Source organism: Rhea americana, unplaced genomic scaffold (genome assembly GCF_003343005.1).
Source record: "Rhea americana isolate MKP2758 unplaced genomic scaffold, rheAme1 scaffold_176, whole genome shotgun sequence".
NCBI classification, from domain to species: domain Eukaryota; kingdom Metazoa; phylum Chordata; class Aves; order Rheiformes; family Rheidae; genus Rhea; species Rhea americana.
The window spans coordinates 884,316-905,898 of NW_028185883.1; the positions used below are offsets into that span (position 1 = coordinate 884,316).

General features: G+C 39.6%; 1 protein-coding gene and 1 long non-coding RNA gene across 6 annotated transcripts in view; one reads left to right on the forward strand and one right to left on the reverse strand.

Annotated features, from left to right (window-relative positions):
• Positions 1-313: 313 nt before the first annotated feature.
• Positions 314-21,583, reverse strand: part of NRP1 (neuropilin 1) — a 114,218-nt gene continuing 92,948 nt past the window's right edge. For 3 of the 5 annotated variants that reach the window (XM_085301402.1, XM_085301397.1, XM_085301399.1), the window contains 6 exons: positions 18,620-18,679; positions 11,610-11,747; positions 7,945-8,219; positions 7,374-7,467; positions 5,296-5,352; positions 314-4,054 (listed from right to left, as the gene is read on the reverse strand). In XM_085301402.1, the coding sequence (XP_085157528.1) occupies positions 3,765-4,054; positions 5,296-5,352; positions 7,374-7,467; positions 7,945-8,219; positions 11,610-11,747; positions 18,620-18,679 (914 nt within the window). In that variant the 3' untranslated portion in view covers positions 314-3,764. The remainder of the gene's footprint in view (positions 4,055-5,295; positions 5,353-7,373; positions 7,468-7,944; positions 8,220-11,609; positions 11,748-18,619; positions 18,680-21,583) is intronic. The other 2 variants (XM_085301401.1, XM_085301398.1) reach the window with 1 other exon arrangement.
• On the forward strand, positions 8,202-18,476 carry LOC146597865 (uncharacterized). The gene is made up of 2 exons (XR_014895386.1): positions 8,202-8,289; positions 16,923-18,476. It is a non-coding gene; the product is annotated as an uncharacterized LOC146597865 (long non-coding RNA).

The window sequence follows — 21,583 nt, forward strand, 5'->3', positions numbered from 1 at the left end:
GTTTCTGAGACAGCCAGAGTGACCTGTCCTATCAAGGTTTTATATTGTAATTGTAATTCAATTACGAACATTGTAATGTTTGTCCACAAGGATAGTCCAGGCAGTCCAATGAGACTAGAAGCTTAACTTTAGGAAGGTAAAATAAATCCCACTCTAAATCTGGCAAAACATACCACAACTTATATTTTAACTAATTACCTTCCTGCAAATGGGACCATGATTAAAATACTGTTCTTGCTGCAAGATGCTGAATAAAAAGATCCATTTTTTAAAAAATCGATTTTTAGTATAATAAAATACATCAGGTATGGGATATTTTATGAAAATGTTTAATTCAACTGTTTCTTTGGAATGTAGTAGTCATAGTTTGGAAATTTAAGTTACAGTTCAGTTCTATGTGTTTTTTTATGCTACTCAGTGTCTGAGAATACAAATGTCATTTAAAGTTAAGGCTTCGCTGTTCATTTTGAAACAACAATTTACAAGTGTCATATTGTCATAGAAAATAAAAATTTCTGTAAAAAAAATTTGCACAAAGTTTTATGATGGTACAAAACATGAAGCAATAATATACCAGTAAAATGAAATCATTTTACTACAGAAGATTTTTATAGCTTTTCAATAAAGAAAAAAATATGTTATTTTACACTTTAAAAATTATGAAACAATCTAAAACAATATAAACCGAACATTTTTGTAACACTGCCTTTACAAATTAATAACTTTATAAACATATAATTTTTTTAAATATATTTATCAGTGCAAGATACTTTTTCAATGTAAAGTTGCAGTATCATTTTTCCTTTATTGAAGGGTAACTTTCACTCTATTACCTTCAGAGAAATCAAATCTTCAGTGCTAGATCTTCATTATCATAGTAAGGGCTGAAGACCACAAAGGAGATATATTTCATTTTATGTTCACTATTCTCAGTATTTAAAACAGAAAAAAACCCTTTATTGTTTAAATAGATGAAGACTAAGACCAAGAGCTGATCTGGAATTTATTGAAATCCATGAGAATACTTCAAAAGGTTTTGGCCCAGGCATCCCCAAAGGAGATTTTCTCTTCAAGGCAATATATGCATGAAACTCTCTGTCAGGTTGATGGACTAGACGTGTTTTGAGCTAAGGAGAACAGACCCTAAACCAACTGAATCACATGGTGATGGTGTACTGAAAATAGTTTTGAAAAATCTTTTTTTTTTTTTCTTTGGGTTAATTAACAAGCTGCTGCGATACCAATATGGTCAGATTACATACATACAAACTGAGTTTGTCACTTGTCCTAGTGAGGGCAGTTTTTTACTCTAGAAGGGAAGTTTCATGGCCTAATTTTGGGCCTCAGGTGCTCGAATCCCCTCCTGGGGGGCCCAAGGTCTACCTAAGGAGCCTGTGGAGGCCACGCTTCCAGTTCAGGCATCTAAGGGCTGATGACCTGAAGCAGGTGTTTGAATATTCACCATAGTCTCTGCCTTTAGGAGTCTTTCGACTTAGCAATTAGCACTTGTTTTTCTGCTCTGTATTCCTGTAAAATATTTTCACCTTCCAAACTCATATTTTTACCTCTGTTTTCCCTCCCCTTTCCTGAATTTCTAAGTAGCTGAGGGGTTTTCTGCAAGATTTTCTCTTTTATAGTTTGTACTCATTAAATAATACACTGCAAAACATTGAATTGATAAGCAGTGGTGGATTCTGCTGCTCTGGCAACTCAAGACTGAGTTAGCCCTTCCTTAGTCCTAATCTGGGGCAAGATACTTTATAGCTGTGCTGTGAAAGCAATTTTGGAAAAGACTAACTGAAAAAAAAAATCAGATTACTTCCCTCATTCCACTTTAGTGAGGAAAAATACAAGTGCAGCGCTTTGCAGGGCATCACTTTCCTCAGTGTTTGCACTGATTTTCCTGCTGGCTGGTATCCTGGGCACAGTTAAAGTCACAGCCTCCCAAAATACAGATATTCAGCCTGTGGGTCACCGCAGAAAACCTGGGGTGCTCCCCTCRCCTCCTCCTACGGACTCCTGTCTTCTCACCCTGTGGCACCAGCAGTATAGGTTGTTACTATTTTTTATCCAATAATATTTGCCCCAAAATATTAAAAAATCGCCACAAAATTGTCAAATACATTTTTGTGACTTTAAATTATTTGATTCACTGAATCTAACACTGCCTGCAGAGCAGGGGCACCAGGAAGCTGTGTGCACTTTCAGTCAAACAGAAAGCACCCGGGGAGAAATGCCAATCGGATGTAACGGAGCTGTAAGGACATACCCTACCTACACGGTGGGGTTTTATTCCGCCCTCAGTACCCATGCGTAAGCCTGGTTAGCACTGATTAGCATGAAACTACAGGCTTTACTGAGAGAACAGAGCTCTTATTTCAAGTAGGGGCAGGAGGAGGAAAGTTTCTTATTGTAAAGGCAATCTTTTCAGTAAGGGAATCATTTTCCCTAGTGTAGCTAGCAGGCAAGTTGTTCAGGATAAAAGATATATTTCATGACTTCAGGAAAAAGGATACTGTCACTTTATGGTGTTAAGAAGAAACCCAAAGTTCGACTTTGGAGGGTAAAGTTAAAATTTTCCCTTATTTTTTAACACAAACTCTAATAAAATCCTTTGCCATTACCAGTAAGTTAAAGCTGCAGTTTTCTTTCCTTGGCAATGGCAAATGCTTATGCAATCTACTCAGAGAGAGCAAGAGAGAGAGAGAGAAAGAGCGAGGGAGAGAGATTTTACATTTGAAAATACATTCTATATGAAAGAACAATAAAAGGGGATATTGCAGCTTTATACAAAAGGGTCAAGAGACATGAAATTGAAATGCAGAAAGCAGAACAATCGAGCCAAGTTGTCAAATCTTATTAGCCCTTGCTTCGCTGAGGCTACTTTCTCAAACTAAAATATACTTTTTTTTTTTAGTCAGTGAGCCATCAGAATATGATTAAAGTCAAGGGCCTTAACTAGAGAGAAGCAGAGCTGTAGTTAATGTTAACACAACGAGAAGCAGTACAAACAAAAAGGCACTTGAGAGGACATACACTAGCCAGTGCCAAGGACTTTTTTTGTTTAGATTTTAGGCAGTACACTCAGTTGCCAGTTGTGTCTGATGATGGCACATACTCTTTTATGGAGTTCACAAGCACAAAATTTAGTACAACACTGAAAAACATCAATAAAATTTGACTGTATTGCTTCGTAAACAGAGCTGACACACTATATCGGTACTGATGCAGCAGTACTTTTCAAAAACATCCTAACCCTTCTTTGCCTATGCACAACACGAGCAATTTATACACAAATACAGGTGCAGGAGTCCACTAAATTGCTGTTACTCCAACATTTTCTGGGCACTGAGCTACAGACAGCATGTCCATCCAAAGGACCCCACTGAATACAGTTTGTGACAGCATCTCGGATTTTGCACAGTAAAATCAAAATTATCCATTAAAGGAAAACAAAAGAGAGGGAGAGAAAGAAAGACATAATGAACTATAAGTCAATCATACTTGGTCTCAACACCAGCATTTGATTATTTCAAATAAAACCAACAGAAAAAGCAGACTGTACATGATTCAGATTGTTAACACAGATTGTTGTCCATGTTTATCTRTTACACACTCATTGAAGCTCCTGAGAATAGCTTGGCTCAGTGTCATCAATGCACTTTTCAGCCTGTACAGTAAAAGAAGATCAACAGTTCCCCAGCACGACCGAGCTATGTCCTTCCATTCCGATTCTCTGAAACTTCTCCAGTCGCTTTATACCTTCATGCTTCCGAATAAGAATTCTGTGTGTTTAGTTTATCTTTTTTCAATTTTACACCGTCGACCAGTTCAAAATTGTAATTCTCCAGTGCAGACAAGTTCCTCTCTGACATCCCGTTGTGCCAACAGGCACAGTACAGGACGACTCCACAGATGGCTCCTAAAAGCACTCCGAGTGCACTCATGGCTATGATAGTAATGAGGATTGGATCTAGGGTCTTCAGGACATTGCCCGGTTTCCTGGAAATGTTATCATCATAGTCCTCATCTGTACGATATGGAGGTGTAAACCCTGAAATGGAACAAAAAGAATTGCAAAATTTTCAGAACTGGTTCTGGTTAGAGCCCATGCTATGTTTGACGAGTTGGAAACTGGGAGAAAAGATATGAAGATTTTGACACAAATAGCTGCATAATTTGAAAACCTAGTTTATTAGAGGCAGTCATGAATAGCAAAAACTATAATACCACTCAAATAGTTGTTGATTTTTTCACATTGTTCTCCAATCCTTGAATCTGCGGTATGTTTGTAGGGGGTCTGAATCTGCCTTTTATTAAGTGGGAGACTGGTAATGAATGACTAGACCTTTTGATCATGTTTTGTCAATTTGCAGTATTTAGTTCCAAAATCTTAATTAAATCTTGTATAGTTCAATGTGAATGTTTATAGTTTTAGACATCAGTTTGGAGTCTCCAGGCATTTCTGTTCCATCTCCACTTCACTGGCTTCAGGATTGTACCTTGAAATGGAAACACTGAAAGAACGGACACAAAAGAGCATTCTGCACCTCAAGTAAAATGTTTGCTGGATAGTATAATGTTTTCCCTCAATTCTTTCTGCCTTTATTAAAAAGATATGATAAGCTTGCACACCCTACCAATTGTTACAGTAAAACCCAAAACTTGAATTAATCCTGCTATCACTGAAATCAATGATAACAATCCAATTGAATTTAACAGAAAAAAATTTAAGCTCTTTGCCTGAAAACTGTGAGCATATTTTATTATTGGGACAATATGATGATTATGATCCATTTAATGATCCATTTACAGCTATCATCATTGAAAATGATAACACTTTCACAGACTGGTGATAAAAAGACATTTTCAGCAAGGTTTGAGAAATGATTTGTCTGAAGAGTTTGCATCTTATTAGGTAGACACTGCATGAGATATAAATTATAAGATATAATGATTTTTTTCCTTCAATTTTGGACATGCCTTCTTGATAACAAAATACTAAGGAGCTATAACATGTGCACGTGTGTTACAATGTAACAAATATGTGTATATAAGATTGAAGGGTTTGAAGTAGGTATACAGAATAACAGTCCCTAAGATTATACTTTATAGAATAAAAAGATGTCTTAGAATAAATGTAAGCCTTCTTATTATCTGATCTAGATAAATCAAAAAACTCCAATATCATATACCATTAGAGAATTAATCTATAAATAAATAAATAGAATACACACATTCACATGAAAATGCACTTTTTAATTCATTCCCTCTTAACAATAACACAATTTTTACCTGTTTGATTACTTTCTGGGTCTTCTTCATCTATTTCGTTCTCCACATCAGTTGATTCTAATGAAGCAAAGAGAATTGACATTGATTATTAGGGTTACAAACACTGATTGACTATCATGCCGGCAATAATGGTATAGCAGATTTTTCTGTGTCAGAGCATCATTATGTTAGCTTGACAGAAATGTTCATTATGATGGGCTCTGAAAATTAATGGGGAAAAAAGAAAGATTTAAAAACTCCTCTCCGCCCAATCTTGGCACAGTTTTAGAGTTATCAGCAGGGGTTTTCCATGTCTGAGAACGAGAAATCAGTGTGATAAATTAGCATCTCATTTATTGTATTTACAATTTTGGAGCCCAATTCCATAACACTTCATCAGTGAAGGCATAGTTAATCACAAGAATAGCTTCACTGACTGCTGTGAGACCACTTGTGTTGGGGCTGCAGRCTGAGCTTTTGGCTTTAGCTCCTACAGGCCCAAATCTTTGTCTTCAGTTTGAATAACTGAAGCGTGTGGAGGTAGGAAAGAAGTGATTTTCCTATGCCATTTCAGTGGCAATATTGCAGGGGAATCTGGAAAATATCATTGCTGTGGTCCCAACACCCTGCTTTGCACCAAGGATGCTGCAGGAGGACCTGTGCAGTGTGTCCTGCCTCACTTTCCTGGGAGCTGTCACTCTGACGCCATACAGCGCACACTGGGAGATGGGCTGCATGATAAACAGAGACCGTACAGTTTTCTTACGCCACAGAGAAATTATCATGTGCTTCAAGTCTGTCATGTTACCCTCAAATGGTGATTAGATACAAAGTGTGACGAACACCCTCCACTATTTTTCACAGCTGCCAACACAAATGGCATAAATTTATATGTATGATGCTGAAGATTCTCAGTTCTATTCCCTCTCCTCTACAGCAGTCATTACTTCATTTCCGTTGTGGAGGACAGGGTTTAGCTGCTTGCATTTATCTGGGGTTGCTGCTGCCAAATTACATGCGGTATGCAGTGCACATGTGATCATTAGTGACTGAAATAACTCAAGACTGGCCAGAAATAAAAGGATTGAAGTAGGCTTAGGAATAGTCTGACTGAGATGTGGAACAGGCCATGTTCTAACATTACTCAGTGTCCCATGTGTCTAGGAGCTGGTAACTACAACAGAGAGTCATAACAACTTCAGAATTATAAAATAGCAGAGGACAGAGCAGGGGTCATTACACCATATCAAGTTGTCCATAAAGTGTTTGACACAGTGCTTTGAAAAACCTAGGATAGAATTCAAGCAGGCTTGGGAGTAAGTGGTCTACAAGTGATGAAGAAATGAAATTGGAATTTTGAACATTGGTTAAAACTAGGAAGAACATCAGGAAAAGCAGAGGAAATCAGAGAGAGTAGTAATGTAACAGAAAGGGAGAGATTTGAGGATGTGAATGTGCACTAATCCACATCAGCAGGATGTCTATTCCCATCCAAAAACTGCACTGCTGTGATACTGAGGCCAGCCTGTCTCCCAGTGGTGCTTATTTTCAGGTGCTGTGCCATGCTACAGCAGTCCCAGGGTTTCCATCAGTGTGGAGCACGGGCACCACAAGTTACCRTGAGCAACACCACATTTCACAGACAATCTCTTAAGTCTTTTAATTGTCTTCTACAATTTTATGTCTGTTTTTCTTCTGACACTGTTATTCCTAGCTAGGAGCTGGCATTTTAAAAATGATTTCAAACACAGCGGTTGTGTGCTCTGGATRATAAGAAAAATCAGCTTTTCTAGTCTACCCTAACATTAACAAAATAAGAATTATCTAATGTCAGTGATGGTCAGAAATGTAGAGTGGAACTACCATAGAAGTGATTCGGTAGTTAATGATTTCTTGACTTCATTGGGAGTAACAGATAAAACTGGGAATTTTGCTTGAGTAATGAATAAAACCATAGGCCAGATCATGGTGTTTTCAGTGCAAAACTTCCAATATAGTCAACAAATATTTATCCTTTTGTCACAGAAATAACAGCTATCAAAACAAAATAAATTGTGTTTCAGATGAGATTTCTATACGTTCTTGCTCTTCATACTTACTTCGGCAATCCTCTTGTGCTACATGACTGTCAATGTTAATATCATCCACAGCAATTCCTCCATTTCCTTTTCCAATTTCTCCCTCAATAACCACCTGGTGAAATAAGATAATTTACACATTGCTTTCATGTTAAAACTCAACTGCAGCATTCAGTAAATCTTAACTAATTGTTAAGCACGCATGTTCAGTTGTCATGATGCCACATCTTTATGTACTTTGCTTGCGGCACTGTACGCCTTCATGAACTTCTATGTGCAAATATCAATTTATACGATTTTGTTTCTTTATTGAAGACTCACATCAGCAGCAAAGCTGTGGCAAGGATGCAGTTTTGTGACAGATGAGAAATGATTTCTAAAGTATTTATTTGGCCTTCTATTATAAATTGCTTGTATCACTGTCATCTGAAATACCATGAAATATGCCACTGTTATTACTGTCACAGCAGCAGCACCTCATCTCTATAGTGTCTATATAAATCCCTCAGTGCCATTTTCTGCCATGACATATGAAACCTGACCAGCAAGGTCCTAACGGCATTGGCGCTGTCAGTGCCGTGAAGAAGCTCACCTGATAATGTTTCACGGACTTATGAAGAAGAACGCGTCCTTCCTTCCAGCAGTTCGCCTGGTGCCCGCTCAGGGTCCACAGCACCTGGTCATACTCGTCGGGCTTTTGGTATCGCAGTTTGATCTTCAGGGTGCCGACGTGGGCGCCGGACATGTGATACCAGAAAGTCATGCAGTGGGCAGAGTTCTGCGAGTAAATCACAGGGCTCAGCAGCCGGGCGACTTTGCCTTTCTGGCTCTCGTCAGCTTGAGAGTAAATGAAATTGCCATCTCCTACTGTGACAGAAGGACTGGGTTAGGAATAGTGACCAGCTCGCGTTTTCCCTGTTAACCTAAGAAGCCCCAGGTATGCGCAGTCGTTTTGCCTCCCTTCCATACTGATCCGTCAGGATCTCACAACAGGGAGAGTCGGAGGGGGTCGGTCTGGGAGCGCTGAGACAGCGAGCGCGCTCTAAGGGGGGGGTGCTTCTTCCAGCAGCCTGCTTTGCTGTTCGCCAGGATGCTTTGCGCCCATAGTCGGCTGTAACACTGTGTAACGCTGTGTTCGCTATGTGGCACACAGAAGTCGTTTCATTTGCTCAGGAAAGGGGGCAAAAGCAYGTTTGTTACAACAGTATCTGCTCTGTTCCTCTGCGGGTGTCTGCTAAAGGAGCCGTTCCCAGTTCAGCAGGCTAGACAGAAACCCCCCCGGGCCTACTCCACACTAATTGCACAAAGAGCTATTTTTAATCTCTGTTTAAAGTAATCTGTGTTTGAGAAGGCAAAATTGGAATGGGAGGAACACTGAAGAATAAAATAACTTTGAACAGCCATGGTCAGAGATCAGGGACTGAAATCCAAACAGTGCTACTGAACAGAGTCGTAGCGCTGTCACCGATCACRCTTGGGGAAAATCACCTCCAGAGTTATTCCCTTGATTTCGGGAACAGCACCTTGGGCTCTGTATATTTTTGAACCATTGCCCAAAAGATTAAGATTCTGACTGGTATCTTCTGAAGAACATAATGGATTTATGCAGCTTGAGATCTGAACCACTAATATCCTTAACTTTGAAGATTACTTGCTTAACGATATTTGAAGAGAAAAATGTGAGAACATAATTAGTCTGGTAACAAAATAATGCTAGTAAGATACTGACTACATGAAGCATTTATGATTAACACCAGCCAGGCATTCTTTTCATAGTCAGCTTTCGAGCAGCTTCTTAGCAGAGAATTTTGATGGAAAAATACAAGGTTCATCCTGGTGTTGGCAAAAGTAGTCTATATGTGATGTGTTCACACAAAGCGATGTAGACAGCATTTACTGACATTAGCATAACGTTATTCTGAAAGTAGGAAGAAGAAAATAAATAATGAGGAATACTATTTCTCATGTGTGGAAGTAAGTATAGGTATCTGCTTATACCAATCTTTAAACAAACGAAAAGTAAKAATAGGCAAAAAGGACATCCTGGAAAAGTGATGTTCTGTCAGCACTGGTCTTTGCTTATATGTGATATTCTTGAATTTCATTTCAAATAATATAAAAATGAGACTTGCTGGCATAACAGTATAGTCCTGCACTGGTGAAGAGCTCATTTGGCAGATGAATACTGCCACCCTGGTCAGTATAAGAAGGACAAGGTAGTATAAAAGATGAACCAGTAATGAAGAGAACTGAGTCAAACCCAGTTGCTGGCAGGAAGGGGACTAACAAAAGAGAAAGATAAATAATTCTTCTAATGGGAGACGAGGACATTTCCGTTTATTAGGATCATTTATTGGCAGTCAGTGGTACAGTGGCCAATATATATGTGGAAGTATCTGGCCTTTGGAAATATTTTATAGTAGGAATTAAAGATAAATTGCCAAAAAATTGTAGTGATTTTTTTCCATCTTACTGCAGTAATATCTTGTCTGACTGCTTAAGGAGGAGTGTTTGTACCTATATGTTTTTTCCAACTTTGCTTCTATTCAGAGAGCAGATTAAACAYGCGCAAATCTCATTAAAGAATGGTGCTAGGGAAATCCAAAGGGAAGAAACGAGAAATGCAATCACAGCATTAGGATGGCTGTCTCAGTTGGAAAACCTAACTGTAGCCAGATTTAATCATAATGTGTAATTTGAAATGGCATACAGCGTATCCTGCTATCTTAAAACAATTACTGTTGAAAATCATTTCTTTGGAGTTTCTTCAGCTTTCTACAAGTGCAGCTGGAGCAGAATAAGCTTGGGAATTGCTTATTGTTCTTCTCCAAGGACATAAGCAGGCTTTGCTGGGTAACGGTCGTACTGAGGGGCTGGTTCATCATAGCAGTGCTCGTGATCTGCTTTCACACACATCCTGTATCTGTTTGCAGGTGAATGGCAAACCCAGCAGGTAAAGCTCACTTTAGTGTTGAAAGGAAATTTTGGAAAATATTGGAAGTTAGTGTGGCAGGGAGAAAAAGGGCTGCCTTGAAGACTTACTGAAACTACAGCTAACAGAGCGAATGAGTCTTCTACAATAGCAGGACCCAGCAGAAACAGCAAAAATCTCATTTAAAGAATATCTTTTCTTCATCTCTTGACTAAAGACAGGTTCAGCCTCTGTATAATCCTTGGTGCCAAAGTGCAGATAGCTCTCATTTCCAGAATATTATTGCAGTGCTGGGTCAGGAACTCTGTCTTCATTGTCTTAATTAGAGCCTTACTTATGCATGCCTTTTAGATTTTGTCAGTCTCTGGCTAACATAGCTTTTAACCTCCTTTCAATGTCAGATCCTACTGAGCGATTTCACTTTACTTTACATCAATTTTTCCACCATTACAGCCTTCACTTCAGCTAACTGCATTTAGTTAATTTGATGCCATTTATTTGTACAATGCCATTTATAGTCAAAGTATTATAAGTTTTTTTCTAAAACTACTGTACTTGTCTTAAGATTCAATTGAAAGTGTCTCAGAATTTAAAAAGTCCAATTTTGTCTAATTTCCTTGTCATTCTCATTAGGCAAAGGGGTTGCAGAAGTGAGAAGGGGGATTCATCTCTAATACATTTGATTAAGCTGCACGTATGCAAGAGAACATTAAAACCAGAGGATGTGTGGGTCACACAGCGCTCTCCGTCTCCACTAGCCAGCAGCATATTTATTGCCTTATTATGCAGAAGCATGAATTAGATACTACAAAACCAACCAATCAATTTCCTGCAGTGATATTTCTGGAAAAATTGTGTGTGAGCAAAGGAATGGCTGGAATCTCTAACTCTCGTTGGAGAGGACTGGGGTATGATACAAGTTCATCAGGAAGTTACACTTACAATATCTTTCTATGATGGACGACTCCTGTAACTATAAACAGGAACATTATGAAATTTTTTCATGACTGTATCACTTGTTAAATTACTTTTGCAGAATATTTGGTCATTCAGATGTTTTTCCACCAAAAAGGATTTATCCAATGGATAACTAGGAGTAGGGAGTATCTTCAGTTCCTGACAAGAAATGACCTTTATGCCCCAGCAGAAGGGACAATTACTATCAGGAGACAAAGTTGCCTACAGAATCACCTTTCTGACTATATATATATATTTTACCTATTAATTACTTCACCCAACAGGCAATTTCTCTGCTTTTGGAAGGCACTTTGGTTTTAAACCACCTCTTCCCATGTAAAATGGCTAAATCATGAACTCATGATTACCTGTGTGATCCTGAATAGGCCCAGTTTTGCTGGTCAGGATGGCCCATTTTAAATCCACCTGGTTGTCATGTTCCCAGTGGCACAAAGTCTTGTGGGAACCCCAGCCAAATCCACAGTTGAAATTGTATACTGGCAACTCTGCAGGAAAGGAGGAAAGTGGAAGAAGAAAAAGTGGTTACTAACTGTGTAATTCAGATATTGCACTTCAGCACCGAATACATGAGAGCCATTTCTACGTGAAACTCTGACAAGCCATAACAAGAGCAGCCTTGCTAGGAAACAAATGGAGAAYGACTGTTTCTAATAAATGACATGCTCGTTTTATCTCCTTATGAACCATATTTTGTGATTTTAWGTGGTTAGATTAAATCTTCAGATGTGCACGCATTATCTGATAACTGTGTTGTAATATCTATGGTTCGAAAAAAAGTGCTGGCTTATTTGTCAGAAATATTTGCTGATTATTAATATCTATTTTTGCTATTAGTGTGCAATGTTGTGTAGCAACTCACAATGCCATTTGGATAAAAATAAGAAGAAAGTCAAAAACACTAATGGAATGTCCTTGGCACAAAAGGATTTCTGGCAAAATRTATATTTCATGGCTTCTGCAATAACTTATTTCAGCATCTTGCAGACAGTTAAGCAGGCCCACAAGATGGCAGCATTGAAATGGACAAACTGAGAGGGAAAAGGGACAAATGTGGCTGATTGCCAAATGAACTCAAAATAAGCTTCAAAACGAGCTCCACGTAAAACAAGGGAAGTCTGGTATTATGGTCAGGATGAGATCATACCTTGTTTTCAGCGTCTCTTCAATTCTGCCCAAAGGTTTAATACAAAGTAGCTTATTTTTTTCAACAGAACTTGGAATTTGAATGGAAAGATTTTACAAAGATAGCATATAAATTCCTTGCATTTCTCACTTTCAGAACCAGTTTGAAACCTTTTGGGTTTTTGGTTCCTGCCCCATTGGCATGAACTTTTACCTTACTTTGAGCAATGCTAACTCCCAGTAGAGCAATACCCTTCCCACAGCAATGTGACCAAATCCTGAAGTCGTTTCTCAGGCATGACTCACTCTCCTTATTAAGGAAAAACTTAGGTTTACTTTAATGAGATACTTTGTGCAAGTATGAACTAAGAACAAAGGACTTTGTGCTCCCATCAGTATCAGCTTGGGGGGGGGAATCGTGTTCTTTTGCTTTCTTCTCCATTATTAAAAGAAAAAATCTGTGAAAGATGATACAACCCCTAGAATGTCTTTTGTTTGCTGTGGGAAAACACAGAGGAAAAAGGGAAATGGGTTGGGACCTGAGGCTGGCCAGAGATGTGAGGCTGATCTCCTCCAACCTGAAAAGGCAAAGAGTGCCTCCACATAGTGAGTTCCCCAGGTAAAAGCAGAAGGCTTTGGAACTCAACCCCCAGAATTTAATAGAAAGCAAACTGGATAATTATTTTATGAAAACAGAGAAAAGCTCAAGTGAGTAGGTTAAGACAGAAGGCTTTATTGGAAGGGTTCCTATCAATCTCATCTTGCCCACTGTGTCCTTACATGGCGGGTCCTTGCTCCCAGACACAGTTTTCATCAACCCACTGGATTTCTGCATTGCAGCAGCTTTGCCATCTCCTCTTGGGCCCCTCAAAAATGTCCTTCTGTCAGCAGCAAGGTCTGTCTGCATGGCTGCTCCCCGCCACTCTCCTCGGTTTCTCAGTACCTCAGCTGTGCTGCAGGATGGCTCTGCACTGAGGCCCCGTTCTTTGCTTCTCCCTTTCATCTGCCCCCATCCTGCTTCTCACAGCCGCTGCCTTTCCCTCTCCCTCTGCCCTCTGTGGCTCCTCTGAGCAGAAGCCATCACTGCTTCTTCTCCATAAGAGTCTATCTGGCACTGTCACGAATGTGACATCCTAACAGAGCAAATGAGTAAAACAGATATGATCTGTTGCAGGAATTTAATATGTCAAAAACATGTTTCCTGTAGGACTCTAGTCCTTTCTGGGAAAGTGGAAGATTGTGTATTTGGGGTGAGTAATCTCACTTTGGACCTTCAGGCTCAACATGTTGAAGAAGCAGAAGTCAGCCTCTGCACACATGGGTGCAGAAAGGCAATCCATTATGTTTCTTTTTTTAACATATGGATTTTTTTTCCCMTAGACAATGGGGCCCCATGAAAGAGATCTTGCCCTAAAGGGGACATCTGAAAATCAAGGGAAGTTTTTAAAGAAAAAGAATCATATTGAAATGAATTAAAGGATTTTAAGTTCATGAAAAATATCCTCTCATTGTCAAGGAGGCCCAGGGAGAGTTATATTGCATGGCTTTGACATCAGAGCCATGAAACAGAACTTTTTAAAAGTCTTAGAAAACCTAAGACAAAATTAATYTTATTAATCCCAAAGGATTATATCTTGCAAAGCTTGTGATAGCCTGCATGGTATTCAAACCACAAGAAAGGAGAACAGAATAGATCACATCAGTCTGAAGATATCACACAGCATAAATGAGCACATAGCACAAAGAGAATGAAAGGACTGGGATTGTTCAACTCTGAATGAAAATAAATAGCGGAGGACACAGGAAAAGTATGTAAATGAGTGAAGAATCCAGAGAAGGAAGATTAGAATATTCTGTTTTCTCCATTTCATAGCCTGAGTGATATCCAGTGAAGTTCAATACTGATAAAATGAAAAGCTTTCTCATATGATGTGAGTGATACATGCTTCCTTAGAACACTGCTAAGGCTTAAGGCAATTAAAAGACTGGCCATGGAGGTGGATAAGGAAAATATCCAGAATTTAATTGTTAATTCTAAAGTGCAGGGAGTGACAAGAGCTTCTTGTTTCATGGTTTGAAGCAAGCTCTAAACACCAGGATTAGAATTAGAGTTTCAAAGGAGGGTTAAATTTCATGGCAATATCTAATAAAGAATTTCTTGCACTTTCATTTCAAATATATAGTCCAGGAAACTAGCAAACAGTACAAGTCTGATATGCTTTAGCCATTCCTGTGTTTCTAAGCTTTGGTCTAACAGACAGCATGATACAGCATAAAATGAACTTCTTTGCCATGCAGAAGTTAATCAGAATCTTCTGAAAATGAGTAGGATTTAGCCTGTAACCAGGCTAACTCAGCTATTTCTTGCTAGGTCCCTACTGTGTCCTCAGCGCATGCTTTGCACAACCACAGCAACAGGAGTGAAAGTCAAAGGCAAGACATTTCAGAGCGCTCTCATTTTATGGGCTCTTTAAACATGCCATCTCTTATCGTCTATTCTTATGTCTCTGCCAATGCTTCTCCCAGGGACCCATAAAAAGAAAAATAGACATGCTAACCAATTAATAATAGACACTTGTAGCATCAGCATAGATTCATTAGTTGTATGGACAATGGATCTGCCCCAGCAAAAGACAGAATATTTCAACACTACTATTAAAGATCCCAAGGGGCTGATACAGTAGCTAACAGTAAGCTGCACACAATCTGTCCTCTCCTTTGTCCTTGAACTATACCTTTGCAGATCTTATGGAAGGAAGGAAGGGAAGTAGAGAGGAAGGATGGATGAGTAGCATTTGGTGGGCTCCTCTGCAGTGCTGGCCCATTCCGCTCCTAGGATAATTCTCCTGTCAATAGGTGAGTGATTTCTAGTTTATGTGAATCAAGAGGATGAAGTAAACCAGCTATTATGTAACTAAATAGCAGCAGTTCAGATGAGAATCTGAGAGGGAGGTGTGATAAAATCCCATATGCCTTTTTGAAAATGTAGAGTACGTGATACTGAATTAAAACAGATTTATCCTCTCAAAGAATAACCAACAGATGTACTTCTTGACCACATCTTGCTCACAGCTGGAACCATTACGGCACATGAACAAGAAAGCCATTTGAAAATCTAGTTGAGTGAGTTTTTTTCAAGTCCATTAATCTTTTGTGGCCCACAGACTTTGACGTATTTTTGTAACTCCTCCAACATGAGGCAAGAAAGAGCATGATGGCATTAAAGATGCTAAGACACCTCTATAGAATGCTCTTGCCAAAGGGTAAATCAACATTAAAATGGGAAATTAAAAACATAATTTGGACTACTTCAAAGTAATATATTGGGTTTGATCCTTATTTGCATTTCACTTTTTAATACCACTTATGCAGGCAACATAGAATTACTTTAAATGATAGTAAATTATGTTTTAAGTGCTTTAATGTCCCTTTACATCCCTTTACTGATGTAAATTTGCCCCACCATAAATGAGAATCAGACCTATTCTACCTTCAGATGATTTCTTAGCATAGATTTTAACCTCAGTATATCTTAGTTATATTTTTCTGAAATAGCTATTGCATGTGTGAGAAACAAGATACTTGTTTCTCACTCACAGATACTTTGAGCAGTCTGCTTTACAAAGAACTGAGGTTAAGTCCTGAAAGCACGTAATGTAGACGAACAGCTTGCTTTACATGTAAATAATTAGGAGTCAAGCAGATCAGATAGTTTTTGGTATTGAAAGAGAAGTGTTCCAAAAGCCTGGATGTTGGTGAGTCTTAGGACTGAAGTCTGATAGGTATTTACCCTGACAGAGAAGTTTGCTATAGGCACCTTTTTAAGACAGAGGAGCAAAACAGATGCTCTATCGAAAAGATCTAAACCTTTAAACATTTTTAGCAGTTTGAAATTGTGATTCCTTTTTATTTTCTTACAGTTCAGTCCCCTTGAAATGAACTGTAAAACTCTCTTTGCAGGAGAGCTTGTTTATACATGGAGGCTTTCCTGAGCAGCTATTTTACTTAACTGTTTCCACAGYGTACAAAGCTGGTTGGAATAGGATAAGCTCAGGCTTTGACACACACAAGCGTGTTACTCTGGGATAACGAGATTAGGGGCGTTTGCAGTCTTGAATGCAGACAGGAGGACAGCAATMCCCGGCACAGGCAAAAGTGTCTTGCTCAGCTTGAGGACAGCCGAGAGAGAAGAGCAGCCCCCGGTCCTCTCCCCGCTGGGGCCAAGGGGGAGCTCCGTAACCTCGTGGCGGGTTTGAACTGTGTTGTTTGGGGCTGTCACAGCAGGGATGCCTGCTCTCTGCTCCGTCCTGCCTACCCACGTCCTGTGGCAGAAGGAAACGCTCCCCCGGCCCCAGACCAGCCAGGGTTTCCCCACGCGGAGGGGAATTTCTGGCTGCCCCTTTCTGGGGCGTTTTCTGGCTGGCTTTCAGTGAGGGATCACAAAGCAGCTGGAAAGCTTCATGTCTTAAACTGGAGATTCTGGAAGCCTTATTCTTATTTATTAACGACTGACTGATCTCTATCTGTGATCTTGTAAGGTGCTGCCATGTGGGAGCCCAGAGTTCGGGAAGTGAACTTGTGCCTTATTCCCGGAAGGAAATGGTTCCTAACAACACAATACAGGGAAGTAACGCTGGCACGCTCCGAAGGCAAGCTCCTAGGCCTCTCTCCCGGACAGAAGACGCGGCTCACTGCGGAGTAAATGAAGGCAGTGCAGGGGGGGAAATAAGGAGAGAAAATGAGGATATCTGCATCTCTGGCAGCAACAGTCAATCTGTTACTGAAGAATCCTACCCGTGTCAAAGGGATTAAACACRACTTGCAAATAGGACTGACACTGGGGAGGAGGGAGGGAGGTTGCATTGCAAAGAGGGTTCTTGTGAATTTGTAATTAGCCTTTGTTTAAATGCAAGGAGATATTAAAAAAAAACCCATCTATCAGAATCCTTCATTTCAGCAAAACTGGCAAAAATCAAAGGATATTAGACAGAAAAATTAAATCGTTTTACTATAAAACTGCTGCAATACCCTTTCTTCCTTTCCCTCCCCTTCCAAAATGTGGGATCACAGTCCGGCAAGAGTGCTGACTGTGAGAGAAGAGTCCCTCAAAGGTATGCCAGCTGGCCTCGGTGTCTCTAATTGCCCTGATATKCCACAATCTTGTCCTGATCAGAAACCAGGGCATGGCTTGAAATAATATATGCTGACTAACCAAAATTTATGACCCTGGAAACAAATTTTGAGGTGAGTAAAAGCATTCACCTCTGCAATATCAGAACTCAGAGGCTGGCGATGGGAACAATCTCTTGGTAAGTCTATTGCTTAATCAGGTCGACACCACCAGTGTCCTTCAGAAAACTTTTGTGTTATTAGTGCCATTCTTTTACTTGAAGCAAAAGCGGATTGTGGCATATGGTTGAGGAAGCAATGATAAACACTTACCCACCCTGTTAATAAATCACTTGCCAGACTGTGCTTGACTGTACTTTAACGGAGGAAATGGGAGTAACTGAAAACTGACCTCTGTACTGCTCCACAATTTTTAATGCAAACCATTTTAATTTGGTGCTCATACCTTTCGGAGTTGGAATTTTCTGCCCAAATCCATCCTCTCCCCCCACCTCCAGTAAAATATGCAAGATATTAAAAAAAATGCAATGAAAGCTGTGGAAACAGAAAACTTGCTAGTTATTGTATCAATTAAGTAAAGAGGACCTGCTGCCAGTGACAACTTGCTTTTCCCTTTTCAGGTTCATGGTAGCAGTTTATACAACCCTATTTTGAGAGTACTTGCTAGAAAACAATATTGTAAAACTGCCAGCTCCATGGTGGAGAAAATCAGCAAACTTTCCTTGTCTTAGTTTTGTAAAACCATGGATATAAATAGTGAAAGTGCCTGTGTGGCTCTGTTTATGTTTTCCTTGATTCTGCAAACACACTTTGTGTCACTGACATCACACATTTAAACAGTGTACTGTGTGATTAAGTTAGTTTAATTTTGTCAGCATTTGGCATTTGCTGATGCAGAAGGAAATCTTGTTCTCTGCTGTGTCTACATGTGGATGAAAGGAATAAAATATTTACTGTACAGAGCTGAGAGACCAGATGCTTCTTTACTTCAGAGACTTTTAGGGAATAGGAAGTCAGGAAGTGCTGCAATTCATTACTTTGTCTCTGGCATGAAATTTGGGTATGGAATTTATTACGGTTTTAATAAGAAAAATCTTTTATTTACCTGGTTGTAATGTATTGTCTATTACTGTTGGCTTTTCTGTATTCAGCACCGTAGTACCACCTGGAAAAGAAATAATGCATATCATGATACATAGGACAGAACAAAGGACACAGCAATCATTAGGAATATCCCATATATTAACCTGAAATATTATCGTCTTTGCTAGGCATGTAGGTAACTTAGTATGTGAGCTTAAGCACACAGATATTAAAGATCTGGTTTCCTTTATCAAAAAAGAAAATTGGAAAATCATCACTTATATAGAGCTTTACATGTTTGAAGTCCTTGCAAACACCAGCTGATCTGTCCTCACGGTGACCCTATGGCTGTTCTGGATTTATAGATAGTGGTTTGCTCAAAATCGCAGGGGAAGTCAGTGACTGGTCTCCATAGCGCCTCCTAACACTCACCAGCTTGTGCATTTTCCCAGGACATGTTGCATCTCATATCAGAGATGAAAAACAGCTGCAGAGGGTGAGCTAAGTTCTTCCAGCCTCTGCCTCTACAGTGTCCTCCATGTGTGTTGTTATGCAGCTGCACTGTGAGACCAGTGCACAAGAGAAGTGCATGGGAATTGCCTGACTTCAGGCTATAGTCTAACGCAGATTTCCCTTCTGTCTCAAAGAGCAGGAGGAATTAAGAACTTGCCAATTGTCTTCTTGAAACAGATGAACAAGAGGTGAGTGGGGTCATGGCCCTCTCCTAAGCTCACTAATTGATATTTCTAAAATACTTGACTTTTTCAAGTAAGCCTCATATTGATAAAGGAAACAAAAAGTAAATTAGCACAATTATAAATGCGCAGTAGGGTGCTGATTACCAGTCAATGGTTTTTCTTTCTCCAGCAAGCAAGTGCTTAAAGCATTATAGAAAGGATGACTATGATGACTTCCAATGAGAATGAATGCCCAAGCTGTATCAGCTTTATGTTTGTGAGAATGATCTGATGGGAAATGTTATAAGCCACACAAATAGAGTAGCTCTGTATGGGGTCCAAATAGAGCAGGAAGGAATCTGGCCTACAGCACAATTACAGTTAATTGCAAGGGAGGCTTCACTGTGATACTCRCATATGTGCAAATACTATCAGGCAAGTGACTCTAACAGTTGCACCCATGAGAATGCAGCACTCTGCACTCACAGGAGAATGAATAAAGAAGGGTAAGCCACCGCTGAAATTACCTCTGCATTCCTCTACTATCCTTTAAGCCCCTGCTAAAATCACCTCGTATTGCTCTGCTATCCTTAATGGGCCACGAGATTTACATGCTTTCCTTCTATGTATTTTGGAGGAAGAAAAGAATGTTCATAATTACATGACCRATAAAATCACCTATCTATGTATATTTGTATAATATGTAACATCACATATAAAAAGCAGCATTTCTACAGTATCCAGAACAATGGGGCATGCAGTTTCTGGTTTCTGGGTGCAACAGTAATAAACAATTCTTAAGTACCTACTTGCACTTCTGTAGAAGGACAATGCTCTAATTTTAAATTTTACTGGTGAAATGGGTTCACTTCCCCCAAAGGGTTGGTGCTTGGGAAGGCTGATGTCTGCTCCCTTGTCCTGGAGATTTTAGACTGCTCTCTAAGCACAGTCTACAAAAATTGCCAGAGGGAATTTCTGCTTAATAAGCTTTTCCTAAGGGACGTGTGGGATGCAGTCCTGAGCTCCCGGAAGCACAGGGACTGGGGATGCGTGAACAGGGAATATGCTTGCATAACTCTATCTCCTTCCCCTCACAGAATCTGTATCTGGGTGAACTATGTCTATTCCATTGGGCCTTACAGCCAGCCCTTAATATAGRGCTTTAGGAAGTGCCAGCTTTTTCTGACCTGGATCTGGAGCTGCTTTCAGAAAAATAAATGCTTTACAATGATTACTAATTTTGAAAGCTTTCTGGGCTATCTTAACACAATATGCACCATTTTATCAGGCTCCCTGTGCAGCTGTTTTCAGAAAGAACAAAATCCATATTTTGAATTTGACACTGATTCAAATCAGTTGACAGTGATTTGAAAAGCAGTGACAGTGACTGTGCAGTGTCTTTTCCACTTAAGAATTGTTTAAAATGTATATTTGCAACTTTCCTTTACAGGAGACATTGAAAAGGCTCAGAAAGAGTTGGATGCTGAAACTGCACTTTTGTTTGCATCTGGTGTTCTGCTTGGCTGCTTTCAAAAAGCCAACCTCCCTCTTACCTAAGGTTTCCCAAAGTCCTCTTGGACAGCTATTGCAAGATTTTAATGATATTTTATATCATGGATATAAGCAGCAATAAACATTTATTAGACAAGCACACCAGGGAGAGGAGATGAAATAGCTTGTGTCGCTACGCCCAAGAATAAGATCAATTACTTTAGATGTATAGATCCGCTATGGCAAGACCTCATCAAGCAGGCCCATAGCTTTGTGGAGCAAGCGACCTCCAGGAAGTTAGTGATGTCATGTGAGCTCTCAGGATAGTGGTTCTGTGCACAAGTGTAAAGATAGGAAAACTAACAAGCTTCCTTCCAGATCTAGTTTACATATGTGTGTATAAATACATATATGCATGCATATATATATGCACGTAGCCTATTCTAAGCCTTTGCTTTTCAGTYACATCTCTCTTTCCTACTTTTCTGCTTGTGGTGGCAGCCTGGAAAGGGTCATCCCCTCTGGCTGTAATGCTGTGCTGATGGAGAAGCTCATGGAAACTTCTGCTGGTGTTTGTGTGAGCATGCTTTGATGCAACAAATCTGCTCAGTTTCTGCCTGGGAAAAGTTTGGGGCTGAGATGTGAGTCCTATGCTAGATTTTAGGCATGGAAGAGCAGTATATGTATCTTAAACCTAAACAATACTGTCATTTTAAGTTGTCTGTCAATCTCAGACAATAAACCTCTAAAGGTTTGCCTAGCTTTTTTCTTAGTAAGAGAAAGTTTGATTAGGACATTTGATTAGACACAATTCCTAC